This window comes from Opisthocomus hoazin, chromosome 6, assembly GCF_030867145.1.
Source record: "Opisthocomus hoazin isolate bOpiHoa1 chromosome 6, bOpiHoa1.hap1, whole genome shotgun sequence".
Classification (NCBI taxonomy): domain Eukaryota; kingdom Metazoa; phylum Chordata; class Aves; order Opisthocomiformes; family Opisthocomidae; genus Opisthocomus; species Opisthocomus hoazin.
The window spans coordinates 65,196,402-65,218,215 of NC_134419.1; the positions used below are offsets into that span (position 1 = coordinate 65,196,402).

Consider the following 21,814-nt stretch of genomic DNA (forward strand, 5'->3'; position numbering starts at 1 on the left):
TTTCCTGCACTGGAGGTCTCCCAGGCTGACCAGATGCCGAAAGCCCCAGAGGGACTGGCCCCAAGAAATCACCAGGTCACCACCAGTGAGCCAGGCCGGCTAAGGAGGGTCACAGCCCCCATTTGCTGAGCCCAAGGTAGGGGCTTTCAGGCAATAAAACCCACCAGGAGACAGACTACAGGTAAGTCAGGCCTTTCTCTGCCCAGCGCCCAGTGAGGACAAAGGAGATGGGCAGGCAGGGCTAGGTTCCAGCTGGGATTCAAGACTTCTGGAAGTCAATGGGAATTATCGACAGGTTCTGGGACGATGCACAGTCCCAGGATTTAATCCTTGCACAAGCCGCAGCCCTCGCCTGCAACCTTGGGAAAGCCACACAACTCCTGGCATCAGAAGTTTGGGCACTGCATGTCTGAGCTCCAGGACAACACCTCGTCCAGGTGCTCCGGTTCAAATTGCTCCTGGCCTCAGTTTCCCCTTGGGCTCTCCATAGCTGGGGCTGAGCAGTGCGACATAGCACAAGGCTGTGGAAGTACCCCGTCTCACGAGAGCTGGCAATTAATTCATAGCCTTTGCATCCAACTCCCTACTTCTGGGGCCAAGGGGGATGCATGCAGTGCTGCAAGTTCACACACCAGGACACATCAGTGCCAGTCTTGGTGCTTTTGGGTTCACGTCCTGATGGGGGGGTTCACAAGATCAGCACCCGCTTTGAGGTGAATCCAGTGGTCCTACAAACGGATCCCTGGGTTGGTGGACAGAGGCTCCCCAGGCCAGCCAGCTCTGCCTGGCTGGTGCTTGGAGGCAGGTCCCTGGCCAGCATCCTCCCACCTGACGAGGGCTGGATTTCTGCTGGGGCTCTGAGTGCCAGGCCCTGCAAATAACAATTCAGAGATGACACTCTAGGCAGAGCCCACGGAGACAGACACTCTCGGGTGTTTGCCCAAAGAGTTATTCAGGGTAGTACGGTTTTTTCATGGACAGAGAAATTCTTTTGTGGCCAGAGAAATCCTTTTCTGTAGGAAATATCAAGCTGGATCAGCCCTCTTCAGAAACTGAATGAAGTCTTCAGGGCAGGAGCTGACACACGCACTAAGCTGCTGCAAAATCGGTACCTTGAGGAGCTCAGTGCCCTTGGCCTCTACTTCCCCAGAGCATCTCACCCTCCTCAAGCACCCAGGGCCGCTTATATATTCCTATCAGCCTTGAAACTTTTGTCCCCCCTTGCCTGTCCCGAGCAGCTGCTGGGACAGGCTCATTTCCAAAGGGGTTGTTCAATCCTGTCTCAGCTGAGGGCTGGGGCTCGGTGTATCTGTGCTGGGAGATGGTAATGGAGATGAGGGCCCTTCCCATGCTGCATAAGCCTCCCCTCTCCCTCCCTACGAAGGCCTGGGGATCTTTTTTCAGGTTCTCCCATTGATCGGGTGCATCTGCCTCCTGCTAGCAGAGAGGGGGGCAGCCCCTCCAGGGCCTGACCTCCACCCTCCACTCCCATTTTCTTCTGCCTTGCTGGTTTTCCAGGGCTCCCTTTAGCCGCTGAGCTCCCGTACAGCTCGGGGCTCCCGGGAGCTCGGCATCGCAAGCTGCCTCCCTGCCTCGCAGCTGCTGGCTGGGAGACTGCTGCGAAATCCAAGCCCTCCTGCAGGGACCAGGGACAAAAGTGTCCTTGGCAGGGTCCCAGCAAAACGCACCAGGCTTGCCCCAAAACCTGCGCTTCGAGCAGCGCTTTCCGGAACGTGCAAAATCCTCCTGTTTTTTCCCAGAAGGGGAGTGATGGACCATGCCACAGGCACGTGCACGGTGACAAAGACACCCACACCCCCTCAGCTTCTGCACCCCGACTCCTCCACTGCTTCATTCGTTTATTTCGTTGGGCTGGGGGAGCCTGTTCCCCCTTGGGTGACTGTTCACCCTTCCGCACATCCATCACCTCCCGCAGCTCTTCCTCTCCTGTCCCGACCCCGAGAAATCGATGACGGCGGAGGAGCCAGTGCCCGTGCGGGTCAGTGTGGGCCTGGGGTCCCGGCCGGAGAGCCCCCGCCGCTCCCCGGAACCCCCGCTCCGGTCCCCGCTGCCGTCGGGGCTCTGCCTCTCAGCGCTGCCACCTCCACTGAGTTATGTAGCAAGCGTCGCGAAAGCCTCCGACAGAGAAGCCGGGCGACCCCCACACCAACCGGCCGGCCTCCCGCGGCGGTGCGGGCTTCCCAGCGCGGAATCTCGTTTCCCGCATTTCACACCGAGACCCACCGCACAGGGACGTGTCCCCGGAGCCCCCCCGCCGCCGCCGCCGGCTCCGCGTCCGCGGGAAAGGCGGGCCGCGCTTCCTGCGCGTTCAAAGCAATTAACGCCATTCGGGGAATTTTTAATTGCTCTATAAAGCACGCCGTAAATAATTACTCCCAGCTCTGTTGATCCCTCGAATACGCGCTGACAGTTGTAATTTATGGCTGTGGAAACGTGGCCCCTTGTATTCAGCATAACTCCTTATTACAGTAATGACTTAACGCCGCTGCACTTAATGAGTATAAAGTGCCCGGCGCAGGGGGAGCGGGCGGGAGCCGCAGCATCGCGCGAACTTCGCCCGCAACAATATTTCTCCCCTTTATGGTTACAAACGACCAAGGGGCTACGAGTTAATACGGCGGGGAAGGGGCGGCGGGCCGGCTCTGTCAACGACATCTCCTAGGGCAGTCGTTATCCACCCCAAATAAGTGTTTAGAGCGGTCCGAAAGCTGCCCCCTTCCCTCCTCGCAGCGGCTGGCTGCCTGGGGAAAGTGGGTTCGGGAGAGGGAAGAGAACGGCCGCAACTCATCGCACCCAAGGCGGGAGCCAGGGAACCCCCGAAGGGCAGGTCGGCCTGCACCCCCCGCCCGCCGGGCTGCCTCCCTGCCCCGGGACTGGGGGGGGGTCTCACCCCTCCCGGCCCCCCGCCTTGGGGGGAGCGGGGTGTTGGCCGGTGGGGCTGAAGGGCCCGGTGGCGGCTCATGAATATTCAACGTCTCCGGTTGCCGGAGGAGCATCTGCCGGGAAGTTATTGGTCCTGCGGCACCAGCCCCGCTCTCCGCCGTGCAGAAATGCGTGTAATCCCATTAGCCCCGTCCCCTTGGCCACCCGCCCCGCACCGGCCCCGCTAATGAACGGCGTCTGGCCGCCACCCCCGAGGGCTCCGACGGCAGCGGGGGACACCAGGGGCTCTGCCCCGTTATTAACTCTCGGTTTAATTACACCCGCTGTGCCACTTCATGCAGGTGGGTCGGGCACCCGCGTCCCTCCGCCGCCTCCCCTTGGGTCTCCCCTGTACCGGGAAGCGCTGGCCCCTGCGACAGCGAGGCCTGTCGCGACACAGAGTCGTGATTTCGCCCCGAGCCTGCGACTCCCCAGCGCCCGTGGGGGCTGCTCGCTGCCCCCGGCCCCGGCTGCCGGCAGCTGCCTGGTTTGTTCCCTCGCCGGGGGAGCGGCGGCTGCTTTTGTCTCCCGCCCGCCCCGAGCCCTAGGCCTTTTCCCCGTCAGACAAAGTCCTGTTTTGCCAACAGATCTGTGTCTGTCTCCCCCCCGCCCCGTCCTCCCCCACCGTAACAGCAGCCCCCCGGGGGCAGGGGCGCAGGCAGCTCCGCAAACACCGTGTACGTCCTGTCGGCTCCGCTAACAAAGTAGCTTTCACTAATGAACGAGGAGATCCCAATAATAATGGTCTTAATTATGGTAAACATTGTTACGGGCTTAGTATAAACACCTCAAAACCCTCCTCGGCAAATCCTCTAGTTTATTTATTTATTTATTTATTTATTTATTTTATTTTCTCCCCCTTCTCCTCCCCGAGGTTAATTAGCGCGCAAAAAGCAAATACAAATTATGGCAGAACCAACGGGTAAACTTAAATCTAATTTGCTGCTGTTTGCATTAGCCTTCAGAGAGGCGGGCCGGGCAGGAGCGGCACACACCCCCCCCCCCCAAACCACAGGCAGCTGCCATACAGGTGGGCGGCTGCGGGGGCCAGCCCTTGCTCTGCCCGGGGGTCCCCCCGGTCCCCGAAGCTGGGGGACTCGGACAGGTTCAGACGCTTTTCCTTCGCCGGCAGAAATCGATCCAAGTCGTGGCAGGGCGCTGGGAAAACTGGGAGCACGGGAACAGAGCGTGTGCGGGATTAAGCGTGACAAAAGATTGAAAAAAAAAAATATCTAGAAATAGAAAATCATGGGGGTTTCCAAGCCCTGGCCCTCCCCGCGTGGCACAACCCGCCCGGCCGCCCCACCGCTCCCCGTGGGGCCGAACACGGAACGATGCCCCGGGCATGGGGAGTGCGGGGGGCTACCCGGGTTTAAGCAGCCATTGGCCGTCTGTGCAAACAGCGTTCTCCACACTTGTAAATTTAATTAATCGGTTGCGTTTTCTACTCTCGTATTAATCGTATTTTCCACCTGTAATTAGGTGTCATTTCCAGCGCTACAGCCCCCGGCTGGCCGGGCAGGCGCGGGGGGAGGCAGAGCCGGCCCCATCCCGAAGGTTTGCCCGACGCCGTTCCCGACCGCCCGGGTGGGATCCCGAAAACCGGCTTCAGGAGAAAGCACGACAGAAAACAAACAGATTAAACTGGCCGTGTAAACAGCAGTCGGGGAGAAGGGTAGGTGACAGCGGTTTTTCAGTCCCACGCACGTCACCAGCGGCTTTGAATGGCCGGTCCCGGTACCGAGAGGGTCCGGGTTTCGTGTGAAGTCGCAGACTCGTGTCACTGCTCCCCCCGCGACTTTCCGGACCCCAGCAGAGCCCGCGGTGCCTCGCTGGCTGCCCGAGGTCGCCCACGGACAACGGGGGCACGAAGGGAGGGGGGAGTCGCGGGTGGGGAAACGAGCTTGAATTTCTGGGGACAACTGCTTGAAGGCTCCGAGGGAACAGCGCTGCCCGAGGCACTAAAATAATCTTCCAAGACGTGTCTCTCCATACCGCTGCTGTAGCTGAGCTCTGAAACAGGGAGAACTTCCAGCAGCTCGTACACTGCTGCGAACCTCCTCCAAAACTGGAAGTGGCAGGAGCCGGGGCTTCAGAGGTGGGGGGAAAGGTGCACAGCCAGATCTGAGCTCCCAGGGTCGGGGATGCTGCGTCCGGGATAAAACTCGGCTCTTCAGACCCTGCTGTCAGCCCTATGGAGCGCTGGCCCGGTGGATTTCTGTCCTAGGAGAAATCCTGATCCATCAGCGTGTTTAGAGGGCAGCATCCTCGGAGCTGAGCCCGGAGCGCAGCCTCACCGGAGAGCCTTGCAGGTGCAATTAGAAGCAAGAATTAACGCCAGGCAGCCAGTGAGCTGGCAGCGAGATTTGCAGAGAGATGCTGGGAGACTGCTGAGGTCTGATCTGACGCCGTGTAGCACAGGAAGAAGAGCCCTTGCAAAACCTGTGCCCGTACCTCCAGCCTCACTCAGTTCCAGGAGCGGCTCAGTGCCAAAACTCAAGCTTAGGCAGAGTCTCATCAAACACCGAACTCGCTGTGAGCGAAGCGGCAGCTCTGGCATCCCCTTCCCAGGCTCCTACAATCCCCCCAGAAGCTTTTTTTTTCATTTCCCCTCAGGACTTTTACTGCTCAGAGGATATGAGCCAAGACATTTCCTTCTCCCCTTTCATAAATATTGCATCTCCCAAATGCAATTACCAAGGGCGAAGCGACACAAGTGTTTGCTAAATAAGATTATGTGATAATGTTAATGTATTTTATGCCTGTGCTGTGACACCAGACAATCCTCCTATTAATAACAGCTCAATGAGATCTGGAAGTTCTTAACAGGGTGCTTTGGGGGACTGGGGATTTTTTTGCACCAGAGGGGGGGAAGGCAAGTGCAGTACCCTGGCATCGGTTGCAAGGGAGGAATAGCCATTCCCAGGGATCAGCTGGAGAGGCAAGCAGAGCCATAGGCAGCCCGGAGGGCCCGGTTGTGCCGTAGGTAACACAGAGCGGTTAGCTGTTAACAGGGTGTAAATCACTCACTGTGATTTGTAATCCAACAGGCCTAGAGAGGTTTGTGCACGTTACGGTGATCCTGTGACTGATTTAGCGCCTGGCTATCAGCCATGCATTACCCAGCATTTGGGGGCCCTGTGGGCTCATCAGAAGCGCTCTGTGCCAGCCCACGTGTCCCCAGCTATTAATAATGGGGAGAGCTGCACCTCTTTCCCTAGCCAACACGAGACCAATAAAAGCAATAACAAACACCATCCCTCAGTCCAACTTGCCTCAGACAGAACAAAACACCCACGTCAACTCCTAGCTCTCCTCTGCTGATCTCCAGCTCCAGAGCTTTATTCGCTTGTCTTTCCCTCTCTCCAGTGGCAGTGTCCATCTGCCACCTCTTATTGACCTGTCCGTCCCTTCTGGTCTTCTGCCTCTATCGTATGGCTGTCAGCCATGTTCCCACTTGCGTATGGCTAAAAGTAACTGGGCATGTTGGTTGCCCAGCCTGAGACATTCAGATGTGGCCCCTTTTTAGGAAGTCCTTTGAAAACCCTGTACTGCACAGCCCAAGCTTCTCCAGCGGTCCCCGCTGCTGGTACACACAAGGTTAACACAAAAGCACCAGGTCCCAGGTCCGTCCATCCGCAGGGCACACAAGCAGCCCCGTGGTGACTTCGCAGGACACTGTGGGAATCACAGTAACTTGCTGGTGCCGAGACACCCATGGGGCACCCTGCTGAAAGTGTGAGCAGCCTGAGGCCTCCAAGTCGAGGATTTCCCCGTCGCCCTTTCCTGCTTCAGCCCTTGAGCCGACACAGCATCCCTCACAGCGCTGCCCGGCAGAGCTTGGTCCTCTGGGTGGCAGGGCCATCACTCCCGTGTTGATGCAAACAGAGGGATACACGAGTCCTTTGCCTTTTTGACGCTTCCAGGGCAAATTCCTCCAGAGCCTGTAAAGTTTGCCTCTCTATTTCACATTAGCACTAGTTTGTAGCTGCCCTCTGGCCCCTGGGGTGGAAGGTCAATCCTTTATTTACTTAGTCCCTCACTTAGTTCATCTGCAGCCCTTTCAGTGCTTTGGATAACAGACAAGAAGCGAGCTGTTAACCTGCTCCCTGGCCAGGAGCCTGTGCTCATCAGCTCTTGTGCCAGGGAGAAGAGCATCGCTGTCTCCGGGCGATACCAGTGCAGCATAGCGAAGCAGGCTGGATGGGCAGTAGCTCTTTCCTACTCAGGGGCAAGGTCTGATTCAGCATGGAGTAAGATGAGGGATGCACAGGCTTCCAAGCACTAACATACTTCGGTTAAAAATTGTAAATGGTAGGTGAAAATTGCATCCCTGACACCACCTGGCAAGTCCTGCTTTTTGATGCCTCTGGAGCTGGTTGCCCTGAGTCCTTTGCTGCGCTGTGGAACAGCGGCATCCCTGGACATTGCAGCATCCTTGTGCCATTGCCTTCCCGGAGTGACCCAAGGCCTGTCCTAGGTCCATCGGGTGCTGCTGCACCTGTGAGAGCCTCAGCAGGCAAAGCTAGAGCCCCTGGCTGAGCAGGGGGATGTGCCAGCTCCGGGCTCCATGCCCCATGCCCAGCGCAGGCAGCTCGCTCCCCCCTGCCCTCTCCTGCATTAGAGTGTCCTTGGCACATGAGAGTCTGGTGGGTTCCAGCCGAGCCCTGGAACCCCTGGGGAAGCTGATGGGTGGGCTCAGAGACAGAAAGTCTCTCAAAAGCAGAGAGGTGCAGCTCTGCAGGGCAGCCACAGCCCCCGCATCTGGGGCTGGCTACAAAACCAGCAGGTTTCAAGCCTCGTCCACTTGTGTGAGCCCAGGGAGTGGCATTTTCCCAGTCCAGTCCCACCTAGGGACAGCTGTGTCTCCTCGCACTTGGGAAGCTGCAGCTTACCATGGGGTGCCCGAGCCTGCCCTCAGCCCCCGGTTGTCTGCAAGTAACATCAACACAAAGCAACCAATAGTAGCGAACAAGCAGTATTAATAACAAAACAGTTATTAATTCATTACTAATAAATAATATTCATATTAAAAGTGTAAATTAAAGTACTTCTCAAGCACACCCACGCTCGTGCAGAGCTTAGGCTCTGAAGAAGCGGATGAGGGATCCTGACTCTTTTAGAGGAGACCACAGACCAGAAGTCTGCACAGGAGCCAGAGGACAGTCCCGTCCCACCCTCTCCCAACCCTGCAAGGAACCTGCAGTGCTGCTGCAGGCACTGCTGGCTGCAAGGAGCAGAGGTGGTTTCCAAGGGTCAGACGAAGGCGGATGCAAAAGGGGTTTCCTTCAAGGCTCCTGGTGCTGGGAGGGAAACGTGCCCTTCGCCTGGGTGCCCCAGGCCCGGTGTTTGTTCAGGTCCTGCAGAACAATGCTGCAGCCGGAAAAACCGGCCTCCTCCCTCCACTGGCCTGGCCGGAGGGGCCATGCGTCCCCCCCTCAAGCTTGTCCCCAGGGTGGGTGAGCGGTGCCTTGGCTCAGAGCCATGCTGCTCATGTTTGTCACCACGGGGGCTTTTTTTTTTTTTAAATCTTTCTGTTTCCGTGCTCTCCCATTCCTTCAGAGGAAGGGAAGCGACAGCTTCTTGGAGAAGAGCTTGGGGATTTGGGGAATTTCAGGCTGGGACGGAGCATGAGCTCACCTATCCTGACCCCCCCACCACAGCCCAGTCCCACAGCATGCCCCAGTACAGCGCTGCCGGCTGCAACCCAGCACAAGCTCCTGGAAGCCTGGCTGTGCCCTGCATACATCTAGCCCAGGGAGATAGCTCCTGTCAAACCACCAAGCCCCTGCTCCAGGGATCCAGGCCAGCCCCAAACCTGGCTGAAGCCGAGCACAGGGGAGGGAAGGCTGCAGTCGAGCCCACCCAGACTTCCATGCTTGGGGGCAGAGGCTTCCTAGGAGACCTGCACCTCAGGGATGGTGAGGTTTCAAAGCAGCACTAAGCTGAGCTCCAGCACCCACTGCTCAGCTGCTGTTGCCCCGGAGAAGCCTGGAGAAATCGGCTGAACAGGAGCAGTGCCCTTGCTGAGGGTTATAGGGCCAAGGCTGAGCCGTGCCCCAGGTGCTCAGCTTTTGGCATGATTTAACTGTCACAGTAGTGGGGAGTTTATGCCAGCTGGAGGTGTTGTGAGGCAGTGCTCTGCCTCTCAGTCAAGTACTCCGTGTGTTCCCCGAGTGAGATGTGCTCCCACTTTGCATTATAGGATGTGACAAGCCAATCCCTGCCAGGAAATTAATGAGCTCCAAACACCTCACCCATCCATCACCACCCCAATCAGCTACCTAATGCACTACCCACCCTGGCCATCCACCCAGCGCTGCTGGGCACTGAAGGTCAATGACAGCCTGGAAACTTCTCTTTCCAAGGACCTGATGCTGCTGCCAGGCTGGCAAGGGTCTCAAAGGACCCACCAGCGGTCCAGCACATCCCCAGCCCTGCCCATGCTGCAGCAAAGCTTGGCCAGCAAGGGTTGATTCTCCTGCTGATGCTTCCCTCCAGCAAGCTGTGTCTGACCAGTGCCTGTGTTCTCCCTGCTTGTTGCCCACGGGAGCCTCTAAGGCCATCACAATCCCAGGTGCCAGGGCCATGGGCAAATGCCCCATGGCTGCCAGCAGACTCAAACCTCCTGTTCAACGATCTCTGGGGCAGATAAACACAGAGCTGAAAATGAGAGCAGGAAACCTAAGAGGCTGGATAAGTGTGTCCTCACTGAAACACAGCTGGGATTTGGGGAAAAAATTGAAGGAAAATGAATGAGTCGTTCATCAATGAGGAGAGCATTGTCCCAGGGCTGCATTTCCCAGACCAAGGGTGCAAAGGGGCACTCGCAAAATGCTAGCAAGTGGCAACAGTTTTCAGAAACCGTGATAAAAGGAGCTGGAAGGTCAAATGGGTGAGGGCACTCCCAGTTCCTGAGGGCTGGTTGTGCTCCCCAGGGTCTGATCCCCACATGCTGCTGTACCAAAACTGGTATTTAATGTGCTCCCGGCCTTGCAGAAGATTTTATGAGACACTGGTGCACCGCAACACATTTGCTCATGCTTGAAGCTTGCAAGGTGGATCCCCTGAAGCTGCTGATGGGTTTTGGGGCACTGATGCTGGACGCCTGACACTTAGTAGCACGGCAGCAGAGAGACGACAGCTCCCTGGGCTTGTGCCAGGCAAGCAGCCATCCCGCCTGGCACTGCAGCATCCTGCTCATGTGCCCCACTGTGTGCACATCTGGGGCTGGCGAGGGGCAGAGATGTGCTGGAAGGTGGGGGAGATGGGGGTCCCTACCCACCCATCAGATCTCCCTAAGGGGAGGTCCCTGCTGAAAGCTCCGGTGCCTGGATGTGGCCGGGGTAGAGGACCAGGCCAGTAGCCACATCTCCTGCAGTGATGGGACTGGAGGAGCTCGGGGGCACTGAAGCCCCAAAACCTGCCCAGCAAGGACTGGTGACAGCAGGCGCAGGGACTGAAGCAGTTTACCTGGCAGGCGAGGCCAAGCAAAGCCCCCGTGGGGCTCCACAGGGTGGGGGCATTTGCGATGTCCTTTTGCACCTCCCCAGCACACACAAGGAGTCTGGGCAGCAGGCAGGGGTTCAGCTCCTGGAAATGGGGTTGGGTCCCAGGGATGGGGATGTCTGCAAACGCTTTCCGACAAGATGCTTCTTTCCCTGAAAAATGGAATTTCATTAAATCAGCTTTGAAATCGTGGGGGAAATTCCCACGTTGTGCTTGCGCTTCACTTTGTCTCCATTGGATAATTATGAAAAATACAGCTTTCCAAGTGTGTCACTTGCTCTTCTTCAACTTAAAAATTTCTCTTCCACCTTGTTCTCCAGGCAGTAGTTTTTACTTCATCTCATCTCAGGAAAAAAAATTATTAAGAGCTTCTATTTCTGGTACTAAAAGAAAACAGAGACAAAAGCTTTCCAATTTAAAACTTTCTCACCAATGAAATAAGGACCAAGTGAAACATTTTTTCCCAACTATCTTTTTTCCCCTTGAAAAATTTCAAAAGGAAAAAAGCCAGCAAAACACAAAAATTCGGTAGTTTCCTCCCCGAGCTGATGGAGATCTCTCTGGAGGAAATGTGTGCGATAAGCTAAAGTAAAGCCGCCTCCCCTGCTTTATCTCAAGCAGCGTGTCAGATGGGTATTTCTAGCAGGATCTCTTCTGGACACTCAGAGCATCGAATTACTCTCCCATCCAGTACTCCTCCACTGAACTTCTTCCAAGCTCCCGGATCAGCACTGACAGGAGACGCCGACAGCCACGCCGCAGCGGGATGTGGTCCGTGGCTGGAGGTAAGGCTCTCCCCAAGGGCAGGCACATGTGCATCTCCACCCTTCAGCCTGGCGGCTCCTCTGCAGAGAGACGGCCTGGGAGATTCCCCCCAGGCTGCGCAGTGTGGCTGGGAGAGCCCTGTTTCATCAGGGGGTTTTCAGTCTCAGGAAAGCTGCTTCAGTGCCTCAATTTCCCTACTAAGTGTTGCAAGCAGCTGCCTCACTGCTGCTTTTCCTAAAGTGAGAGTGGATCAGAAATTTTTGCATTTCCCGGCATTAGAGGCATCTCAATTCACTCCTAAATCCAAAGCCAGCAGCCCTTGCTTCTGCCCCCACGCAGGGCCATGCAGGGACCTGAACCCCTGAAAGCATCCGGGCCCCAAAACACCTCATGGCTTCGGCTGGAGACCTGCGGTCAGCCTGGCTGGGGCACTGACGGCAGTGGTGAGTACAGGGCTGGTCATGTCCTTGCCCCAGATGGGCCCTTTTCCCCCATCGCGGGGTTTGCTTCTAATATCTCCGCTTGCCCAGGGGAATAACCCCCTCGCCTGCCATCCCTGGGGGGTCAACCCGCACCTCTGGCCACCAGCTCCCTCAGGGCTTTGCATCCCGGCGCTGCGACGGGGATGCCCATCCCTGCAGCAGAGAGAGAGCCAAAAGGAGCCCGGCCCGGAAACCCTGACCTAAGTTGAGGCCAATTACCCATTAATTGATGCCGCCCGCTCCCCAGTGATTAATTGTCAAGAGAAGCCACGTCACATTTTGCAAGCCCAGACTCCAGCACAGCGACACCGTGGGTCTTTATCAGCCCCGGGGCCAGCCGCGGCACCAGCCTGTCTGAGCCAGCCAGGTACCTCCGCATCCCAGGGCTTGTTTGTTTTGGTGTAAGCCTGAGCATAATTGGGGCTAAAGAAAAATACCCACAGCAAAACAAACGCGGCGCCAATGATGGACACAGCCCTGCAGCCAGTACGAAGACAGATGGGAGGAGAGCCTGTCCCAAGAAGCCCAGGTGGAGATGCCCGGAGAGTTCAACACATGGCTGTCGACCATGCAATTCATTTCCAGTAGTCCCTGTGAGAGCGAACACCCCGACCAACACCTTTTGCAGAGTGATGTGCCCAAGGCTGGACAGAGAGCCCCACCGCATCCCACTCCGCCCTCCCAGCCAGGGGAGCAGGGCCGCCTGCACCAGCCACGGGACTTTCTCATGGCTTTCCTTGCCCCGGCTTCCGCCAGCACCACCCTGAATAATTCATGTACAAGACAGAGAAGAGGATAAATCAGAAGCAGCAATTAACATCAGTTATTTTACATGCTGGGAAGATCTATCGGCCCAGCTCCACCAGGTTGCAGTGATTAATGCAGTGCCTCTCCCCTGGACAGAAGCCCTTACATTCAATTACAGGTGCAGGGGGGCTCCCAGCCAGCAAGAAATCAAATGGAGAAGAGACTGACTTGGGAGACCCCCGGCCACTGTAAGAGATTTTGAGTGGATCCGCCCCATATTAGCCTCAAACAGGTTTAATGGGGTTCAGACAGGTTAAGAAACCAAACATACACAAAAATCAGGCACGCTCTGACTTCCCCATGCATTTATGATTTAGTGTAAAGCCATCAAAGCCGGTTCTTAGGTCACGTCCATCATGCTAGTCTGCAGGTTTATCAGGCCAGCCCTCTGATGCCCTGGGAGCGGGCTAGCCTGGGGCACAGAGGATGTTTTAAAAATAAATTTTAAAAAAGTAACATCCTGTCTTGATTAATATTAGTTAATTAACCAACAATTTATTAATGTTAATTAATTAACAAACTGAATACTATTTTAATTCTTCGGTAACAGCTGACTCCAAATGTCCTTTTTCACCCCATCCAGGACTGTCTCTTGCAACGCACTTGTTTCCAGGCTAGCCTGGGAGCTTGGCTCTGTTGGGTCAGGATCCCTCCCGTGTCCCATAGGTAGCAATTGATTTGTTTCTGACAACCAGCAGCCTTACAGAGATGCTTCTGCGTCTGCTGGGGGGCCCAGAGAGGGAAAGCTCTGGGGTTTTTTTATAGCTGAGCCCTTACCAAGCTCACAGGTGTCAGACGCGATGTGATGTGTTTCGAATCCAGCTCCTGGGCTGGGTCTGCATAGTGACTATTTTTACTGTTTGATCTCTCTGCTGTAGTTACATCCGACTCCCTCCTCTCGTATCGTTGGCCTCAGTAACAAAATGCCTGTTTATTCAGATTTAGACCTTGCTAACCAACGCAACACCAAATTTAGGACCAAGAAAGCCACCACTGAGCCATCACAGTGCGGCTAGGCTATAACTACTTATTTTAGAGCCTCGATCATGTCAGAGCTGCAGCACCCATTGAAAGGAAGGGGAAAGGCTGCAGTCACAGACCTCTTGGCAGCAAAGCCCCTGCCCTGCTCTGTGGCACACATGGCTCCAGCTCCTCCCGCAGCCTGGCCGGGCTCTCAGTCCCCGCTGCCCGGCACAGCCATCTTCCAGGGAGGAGTTCTATTAGCCCAAGCCATTAACACAGAAAGTTATTAGTAGGCTCCTGGGCAGAGTCTATTTTCATATTCATTTGGCTAATTAAACATAAATCATTGCTCGGGGTTACCATAAAAGATCACAAGCCCTGTTAGCTAGGCCATATTCACAGGAGAGGAAGGGTGTCACCCCTGTGCAGAGGCGATTCACGGTCACGCAGGACATGCTCGGTCTGCTGTGGCAATGAGTGGCTCCGTCACACACAGGCAATGACGGACACAGTGGGTGAGTGGGGTTATTTGGGCTCCGAGGACCCGGCATCTCTTCTTTCCACCCACAGGGTGTTTAAAGCAGTGACATCGGGCCGTGGCTCTCCACGACGGCAGGGCTTGGAAGATGCTCTGTGAGCATCCCAGCCATGATCAATATTTGGAGCCTGCTGGCTCTGGCTGCCCTCCCCAGGGTCCAGCAGAGCATATGGGATTTCCCAAGCCACCAGCTAGTGTTGCAGCAGCTTTTAAGATGTCATCTGCCTCCTCGTGGGGATGCTCTGCCAGTCACGTCAGCTGAAGTGGTGGGAAAGTCCAGGGACCTCTCCGGGGTCCCGCCACTAACCTGGTCCCCATGCCCATGCTGGCAGCCGGCACATCACAAGGCAACTCTACAAAATCACCAGTAGATGGGATTTTCTGCTCCAGACAGGACACAGAAGGACTGCAGGTGGGTCTAGGAGGGGCCGGGATGGATGCCCTGAGAAGCAGCGTGGAGATGCTTCCCTGTGGCCAAGGCACTCACAGGAGGGACATGGTCTCTCTGCTGAGTGCTGGCCTCCTGCCGCTGTTTACCATGTCCCTGTGTTTGGGTCGAGGGCCCGCCGCAAACAGCAGCGTGGCTGGATCTGGTTTCACTCCCTTTCTCAAAGCAAACAAACACAGACAGCGTCGCCCGCCGTGTCGGCCTGGGGGCACGAGGGCAGGCGGGCAGGCTTCGTCTTCCCATGGACACTGGACACAGCTGGCCCCAGGCTGGGTTGGGTGCTCCAGGTTGCACCCGCTGCATCCCCCTCCGCGACCAAGGTTCCTCCTTGCATCCCGCTGGTAGGAGAAGCCAGCCTGTCTGTCCCCATGGCAGGGGGTCTCAGGGCTGCCGTGCTGGTCACATGATGACAAAGCCACTCTTTGTGTGGCAGGACAGAAGTCCATGCCTCGCATGGGTTTGGTTAGCAGGGCTGCCACGAGACCCATGGGCATGGCGCTGCATCCACAGGGTGCTCGAGGGATGGGCAGAGAGGGCCAGGGCTGAGCTGCAAAGCCAAGGGCAGGGGGACACGGAGGGGTTCGGGCTGAGGGACAGCATCGAGCAGGCTGGTCCAGCCCCACTGCTTGGTGTCTGCATTTCAGTGCCCACAGCAAAATCCACCTGCCAGTCAAAGCACCCCTGCATCCGCCTGCCCCACGGATCGGCTCCGGCTGCGTGTCCCAGCTGGTTGCAGACGGATGGGCTGGGAGCCAGCCAGGGGCAGGCAGAGGAGCTGGGAGCCAGGGTAGGGGGCTTTGACCCTCTTTGGGGCAGCTTGCAGGCAGAGCAAGCTCGAGCTGCCTGCGTGCCACTGTGGTGGCAGAGCCACAGGGGAAAGAAAGTCCCCACTTTCTGCCTCCAGTCCCTTCTTGAGGCTGGGCAGCATCCGGGGCCAGTGCTGCCAAGGGTCCTTGGGTCCTCTCACTGCCTGGCAGCTGGGACGTGGCTGTTTGCTGCAGATGGAGCTGCAGCATCGCTCGTGCCTCCAGAATTCCTAGTTTATTTGGCAGCTCTCTGGAATCCGGCTCAGTGCTTGTAGTTTGCAGCACTGGCCAAGCCGGGCACACACCTACAACGAGCCCTGTAAGGTGGGGAAAGCAGCGGGACGGTGTCTCCGGGAGTTCGGGGAGGACATACTGTGGGCAGTCTGTGCCTCCTGCCTGCAGTCCAGCGGGCAGGGAAGGAGCGGGGAGCTTACTCTCCATTGCCGCCGGGAACCTGGCAGTCCCCTGCCCCGCGTCCTGCCTCTGTGCCAGCTTGCAGCCCCACGGCACACTGGTCCCCTCTGCCTCCTGTTACCAGTCGCTGAAATCCCACCTGTTTTCCCTGCTGTTTGTAGTGGTAGCCCTGTCCGTATTAACCCCTGACCTCGCTGAGCTGCTCTTTTCTTCTTTCAACAATTGTGTTTACCAAGTGCTTGGAAGTTGGCTTTTTATTCCGTGTCAGAGCTCAGCCATCCTGTCTCCAGCCTGGGATGCTTCCCGTTGCTTCCCAGCTTGGAGGGTCCATGGCAGCCACAGCCCCGCACAGGGATGCTGCTCCTGCCAAGCCAGCTGGTGAATCAGAGCAGCCCCAGAATCCCTGAAAGGCCTGGCAAAAACTGGTGCTCACTTTTTGCTGGCAGATCTTAGGAAAACTCCCCCATACTCTCTGGTTCCTGTCCCCCCCCAGCTTCCCACAGGACCCCAGCTTTGCCTGGGTACCAAGAGGGAGGACCCGAGCCTCACCCCTCTCAGGTCCAGAGCGACCCGTGGTCCCGGCTGCCCCAGTCCCAGATGGAGAAGTCGGACCTGCCTGGGACCTTGGGAGCAGGGACAGGAGAGCGTTGGGGGTGAAGGTCGAGGGTAGAGGGTGTGGAGCGACAGTGCTTCTGCAAACCCTCACCAAGCCAGCCTGCCCCAGCCTCAGGGGACTTCCCTTCATTCACCTCCCTTCACTCACCCTTCCTTAATTATTCTTAATGGATAAGCTCATAACAGCTTCTATTAACTTTATTACCAGACCAATTAGTGATTTCTTTCTCCCCCTCCTCCTCCCCCCATGCTAATAAACCCATCAAACATGAAGACAGCATCTGCACCAGTACCAGTCAACCTGGAGAAGGTGCTGCGAAATGTAGCCTAGCCTGAGCTCCAGATGCTCTGTTGGGCACTTCCGAGATCGATGGATCCTCCCCAAGACGTGGCCCAGCAAGGAGAGGAGGGAGCCAGGGAGGAGGAAGATTAATTGGAGAAGACTTTGGCACCGAATCTCTCCAAAATCTGCCAGCGGGAGCTGAGCGGGAGCAGCTTGACGCTGGGATGCAGCTCTCTTGCCTGCAGCCCTGAGAGCTGGCGGGGTCGGTGCAGCCGGCAGAGGATACAGGTGTTTGTTGGCAGGTCCAGGCGAAGGAGCCGTGGCATCAATCGAAACTCCACAGGACGACAGGGATGTGGCCATGGGGACAGGAGATGGAGGATTGGCTGTGGCCACGTGCTCTGAGCAGAGGGGAGAGGACACTTGCCCAGCACGGGGGGCGAGAGAAGTCCCAGCACCTCTGCTTTGCTCTATGGGGGACATGAGGGAGGATGGGGACGCCCCTGGGGCACACACTGGCCATCGCAAGGAGGCTCCGACGAGTCCTGTATCCCCTTCGGAGAGGGAGAGACACAGAGGACGAGTGCTGGTGCTGAGCATATCATCCAGAAATCCTTCCCCAACCTCTGCCCCCTTTGGGGACCCATCCCCAGCACCCCGAAGGTGAGTGCCCCCCTCAGCCCTCTGCACAGTCCTTGCAACCACACAAGTGCTGGGTGCACAAATACGGGAGCTGGCTGCAAGCCACAGCCGTGCAGGATGCTCTGGCTCGCAGCGGGGCCATCACAGGCTGACTGACAGCCCCTGAAGGGGACAGGCAGGGAAACTGTGGGAGCGAAAGGATTTCGAAATGTTTGACCGAGGGACCTTGCTTGGAAAGCAACTCCCCTCACAGAGATGCCGGCTCCTGCCCCATAGCATTTCTCAGAGACCCCTCAGCTGCCCACGCAGTTTGTTCCAGCCTGGAAGGACCCACTTGAGCATCCTGGAAAGGCCACGGTGTTCCCAGCAGCCCGGACCACGTGTCCTGCTGGTGTCACACTGACAGCCTGCAGCTTTGGCACTTTGAAAGGACCCCTGGGCCACTGCGAAACTCCAGCCTGCTCAGGTCACAGGGCAGCACAGCTCTGAGCCGAAGGGCTACCAGCCCAGGGGCTCAGGGTGGGCTTTCAGTCCTTGGCCGGCTGGGACAACCAGAGGGGCTGCAGTACGGGGAGGACTCGTGCCAGAGCCTTTTTACTAAACAAGTGCTCACACTCACATGGGGTCTGAGTGGCCACCAGCCACCAGGAGTAGGAGCCTGCAGAGACAGCCCTCAGTGTTTCAGCCATGCTCAGCCCTTGGGTTTAAAGCTAGGACCAGTACGAGACGGTTCACCCAGCCAGGTCCCCTCCCAGCTCCTGAAGGATGCCAAACGGGGCGCTGTGCATTTGGCCTGGCAAAAAAAAACCCGACAGCTTTTGGTGGTTGCTCATAGTCACCTCTGCTTGGAGATACTGCTCCTTGAGTACATCCCCTGAGAAGATGTCCCCAGCCAGAGATGAGTTAGCAGGGGACGGTATCCTGCGTTCCTCATGTAACGAGGTCCCGCTGCCTCCTGATGTTGTGGGTGGTTTGCTATGAACAGCCAGCAGCTGAATGCATATTTATAGCAAATGATCCCATGAGGCATTGAGGGGCCTCCCAGACCCACTGCAGTGCTGACTGCTGGCTGAGCACCCCAAGCTCCTGCTCTTTCTGTCGTCTTTCCAAGTGGTCCAACATTAGCTCTTTCCTGAAATAGCCCATTTCTGGGTCCCTGGATGGCTCTCACCTACAAATCTCCTTTTCCCTCTGGAGTTGATCACTCTTGAGACTCCCAGTCCGCAGTCTGTAGGACCTGCCCCATCCACCTCAGACTGGACCAGACAAGGTCTTTGCACAGCACCTGGCCGGCACAGGGATCTCCAGCCCATGCAGGTAGAACACTCCTCAGCCGCCTGCAGGGTTGTCACTCCCAAGGCAGAGAAAAAACGGAGCTGCCCAGCTCTCACCACTTCTAAGCTCCTTGATTTGCACCCAAATCCCAATGAAGAGATCCTTAGAGAGCTCCTGGCCTTCATCTGCTAAGGGCTGTGCAGATTGGAGCTCCAAGAAGCTCCAATCTTTATCAATTATTTGGGTGAGGGGTTTGAGTGCTCCCTCAGTAGGTTTGCAGATGACACCAAATAGAGCGGGAGTGTCGATCTGCTCAAGGGTAGGAAGGTTCTGCAGAGGGATCTAGACAGGCTGGATCCAAGGGCTGAGGTCAGTTGTATGAGGTTTAACAAGGCCAAGTGCCGGGTCCCGCATGTCAGTCACAACAACCCCATGTAACGCTACAGGCTTGGGGAAGAGTGGCTGGAAAGCTGCCCAGTGATGGCTGACAGCCAGCTGAACATGAGCCAGCAGTGTGTCCAGGTGGCCAAGAAGGCCAATGACATCCTGGCTTGTATCAGGGATAGGGTGGCCAGCAGGAGTGGGGAAGTGATCGTGCCCCTGTTCTCGGCACTGGTGAGGCTGCTCCTTGAATACCATGTTCAGTTTCGGTCTCCTCAGTACAAGAACTGAGGTGCTGGAGCAGGTCCAAAGAAGGGCAACAAAGTTGCTGAAGGGTCTGAAGAACAAGTCTTATGAGGAGTGGCTGAGGGAACTCGGATTGTTTAGTCTGGAGAAGAGGAAGCTGAGGGGAGACCTTATGGCTCCCTACCACTATCTGAAAGGCAGTTGTAGTGACCTGGGTGTTGGACTCTTCTCTGAAGTAACTAGCGATAGGATGAGAGGCAATGGCCTGAAGTTGTGTCAGGGGAGGTTTAGATCGAATATCAGGAAAAATTTCTTTACTGAAAGAGTGGTCAGGCATTGGAACAGGCTGCCCAGGGAGGTGGTGGAGTCACCATCTTTGGAGGTGTTCAAAAATATGTAGACGTGGCACTTTGGGACATGGTTTAATAGGCATGGTGGTGTTGGGTTGACGATTGGACTTGATGATCTTAGAGGTCTTTTCCAACCTTAATGATTCTATGAATCTGCAGCTGATGTGGAGTGGCCCAGTGGCTCTGCAACCCTCGAGGGACATGTGGGGACAGTGCCTGGCCAGGGGGGTGCCCTGGGCCTAGCATCACAAGCTTAGGGCCAGTCCCAGCCCGGGGACTGGTGAGGAAGAGCAACAATACCACCACGGGTCTGGGAAGAGGAGGAAGCCCAGCCCAAATCTTCTCAGTATCAGGCAGACAATCTGGTGTAGTCGCTTGGAAAACTGACCCTAAAGGCTTCCAACTTCATGGCCAAAAGGGCTTCCCCTTTGCATGTGGGTGCACGAGGGGGAGAACGATGCTCCGTTTGTATATGGCTATCACTGATGAAGATGGAGCAGGAGAGAGCAAAGCAATGCTGCCCCCCACCTCCCCCCAGCCCTTCCAAAATAAACAGGCCTGGGAAATAATAGTCAATGTGAAAGGAATTAAAAAGGCTTCCGCGTGTGTGCGCGTCTATGTGTGTGCGAGTCCTGCCAGGTTAATACTGCTGCCGATTCGCCTGACAGCTCCAAGATTGATTACCCGCCTCAGCGCTCTTTATAACTTGATCAGTCGAATTAATCTCTGGCTGCGGGCCCATCTGATGCCAGGCATCACAAATTTAATTTGGAGGTGTACGGGATCTTTTATTCCTCCCTCCCCCTGCCCCCCCCATTCCTGTCCCTTTCTTCTTGGCTCGCCAGCACGTCTGATGCTCCCGCTGCCGCAGGGATGACCTAGGCTGTCAAAGCTTCCTCGGGGCTGCAGGGAATAGCATCATCAGGTAAACCTATGCTACACACAGCAAAAAAAAAAAGGAAAAAAGATCCACAAAAAACCAAACAGAGGCCAAAGCAGACGCTAAGTAAGACATATTAATGTACTAAAGACTTAATGAAGTTGGGGGGGGGGTGATGAGGATGGAGGGGAAAGTGCTTACTTTATTAGTTTATGGCCGATTAATGGGAATGGTCATTACAATGATGGAGATGGATTGCTCCCATCAAACACAACCACCAGCTCCTTTTGGAAGGTAGAGGGGTGCCGGCACTAGCACCTCACTGCTTGGCCGAGGTCTGGGAAGTGGGGTGTTGGGGAGATAGGGGAGAGGGGCTTGGGGAGCTGAGAGGGTGCCATGGGGGGTTTGGAGGATGCCATGAGCTGGAGACTGAATGAAGCGGTTCAGGTGGTGGGACTGAGGGGTCTGTGCTTTGGAGAAGGGATCCTGCAAAGGAGAGGAAAGAAAAGGGGGAAATGGGGAGGCAAAAGACAGTCCATGCCAGCACGCAATCTGGGGGCGATTTCAGGGCCCCAAAGATGTATTCAGCTTCCAGGTCCAGAGGGAGGGCATCTAGGATGTGTTAGCACCCAGCTCCCAGCCAAGGAAGGCACAGGACGGACAGACCGACCGGCCAGGAGCTCAGGAGCTCAGTTCCATGGATGGTAAGGAGTTCTTACCTGCCACCCCTCCTGAGCTCTGCACTGGTAACCCCCAGGTGGGATCTGCACTACTGGACCTGGCCAGGATATGGAAATCACTTTGGTTCACTCCAGAACACGGTTAAATACCTGCTCACAGCCCAGGTGCCCTGTGGCAATGACCCAGAGATCCCCAGACACCTCATGATAATCAGAATTATCCAATAACACTCCAGCCGCTAATTGGTAGTTACCCTTTAGCTCACTGGGGCAGGGTAGTAATTCTCATCCCCCTGAGCCATGCTACCGACTGCCACTTACTAGGGCTGGAGGAAGAAACGCGGCAGGAAACACTTGCACTTGCACCCGCTCAACGGCCTGTGATTCCTCCTGTACCATGTTTGCACATGCTTTCATTCACCTCACTCCAAAACTTACACCAACCATGGAGAGCAATTTACTTTTTTTTTGCCTTTAATGGCCAGAATATTCACACTGAAGGCAGAAGTTGGGAAACAGGAGGGAACATCTTAGACACTTGTGCAAACTTTGCTGCTTGTCTGGAAAGCTCAGGTCTGTTGAGCTTCACATATGGGGGAGAAGGACAGAAAGAGACACTTCTTTCGACTGCTTTTTTTTGGATGGCAGGGTCCCAGGGCACAGCCAGGACCTGCCTGCTCTGGCAGTCTCCTGACCCATTTGCCTTGGCAGCAGGTGGCAGAGGCTAAACCCTTGGCAGAAGCGAATGTGCACTCAAAGCAGCTGCCTTCCCTGTGCAGCCTTACCC

General features: G+C 56.2%; 1 protein-coding gene across 1 annotated transcript in view; it reads right to left on the reverse strand.

The window, feature by feature from the left end:
- Positions 1-3,759: 3,759 nt before the first annotated feature.
- KAZALD1 (Kazal type serine peptidase inhibitor domain 1) overlaps positions 3,760-21,814 on the reverse strand; it is a 38,092-nt gene continuing 20,037 nt past the window's right edge. Inside the window, exon 5 of the mRNA XM_075424235.1 lies at positions 3,760-5,248. Within this exon, the coding sequence (XP_075280350.1) occupies positions 5,196-5,248 (53 nt within the window). The 3' untranslated portion in view covers positions 3,760-5,195. The remainder of the gene's footprint in view (positions 5,249-21,814) is intronic.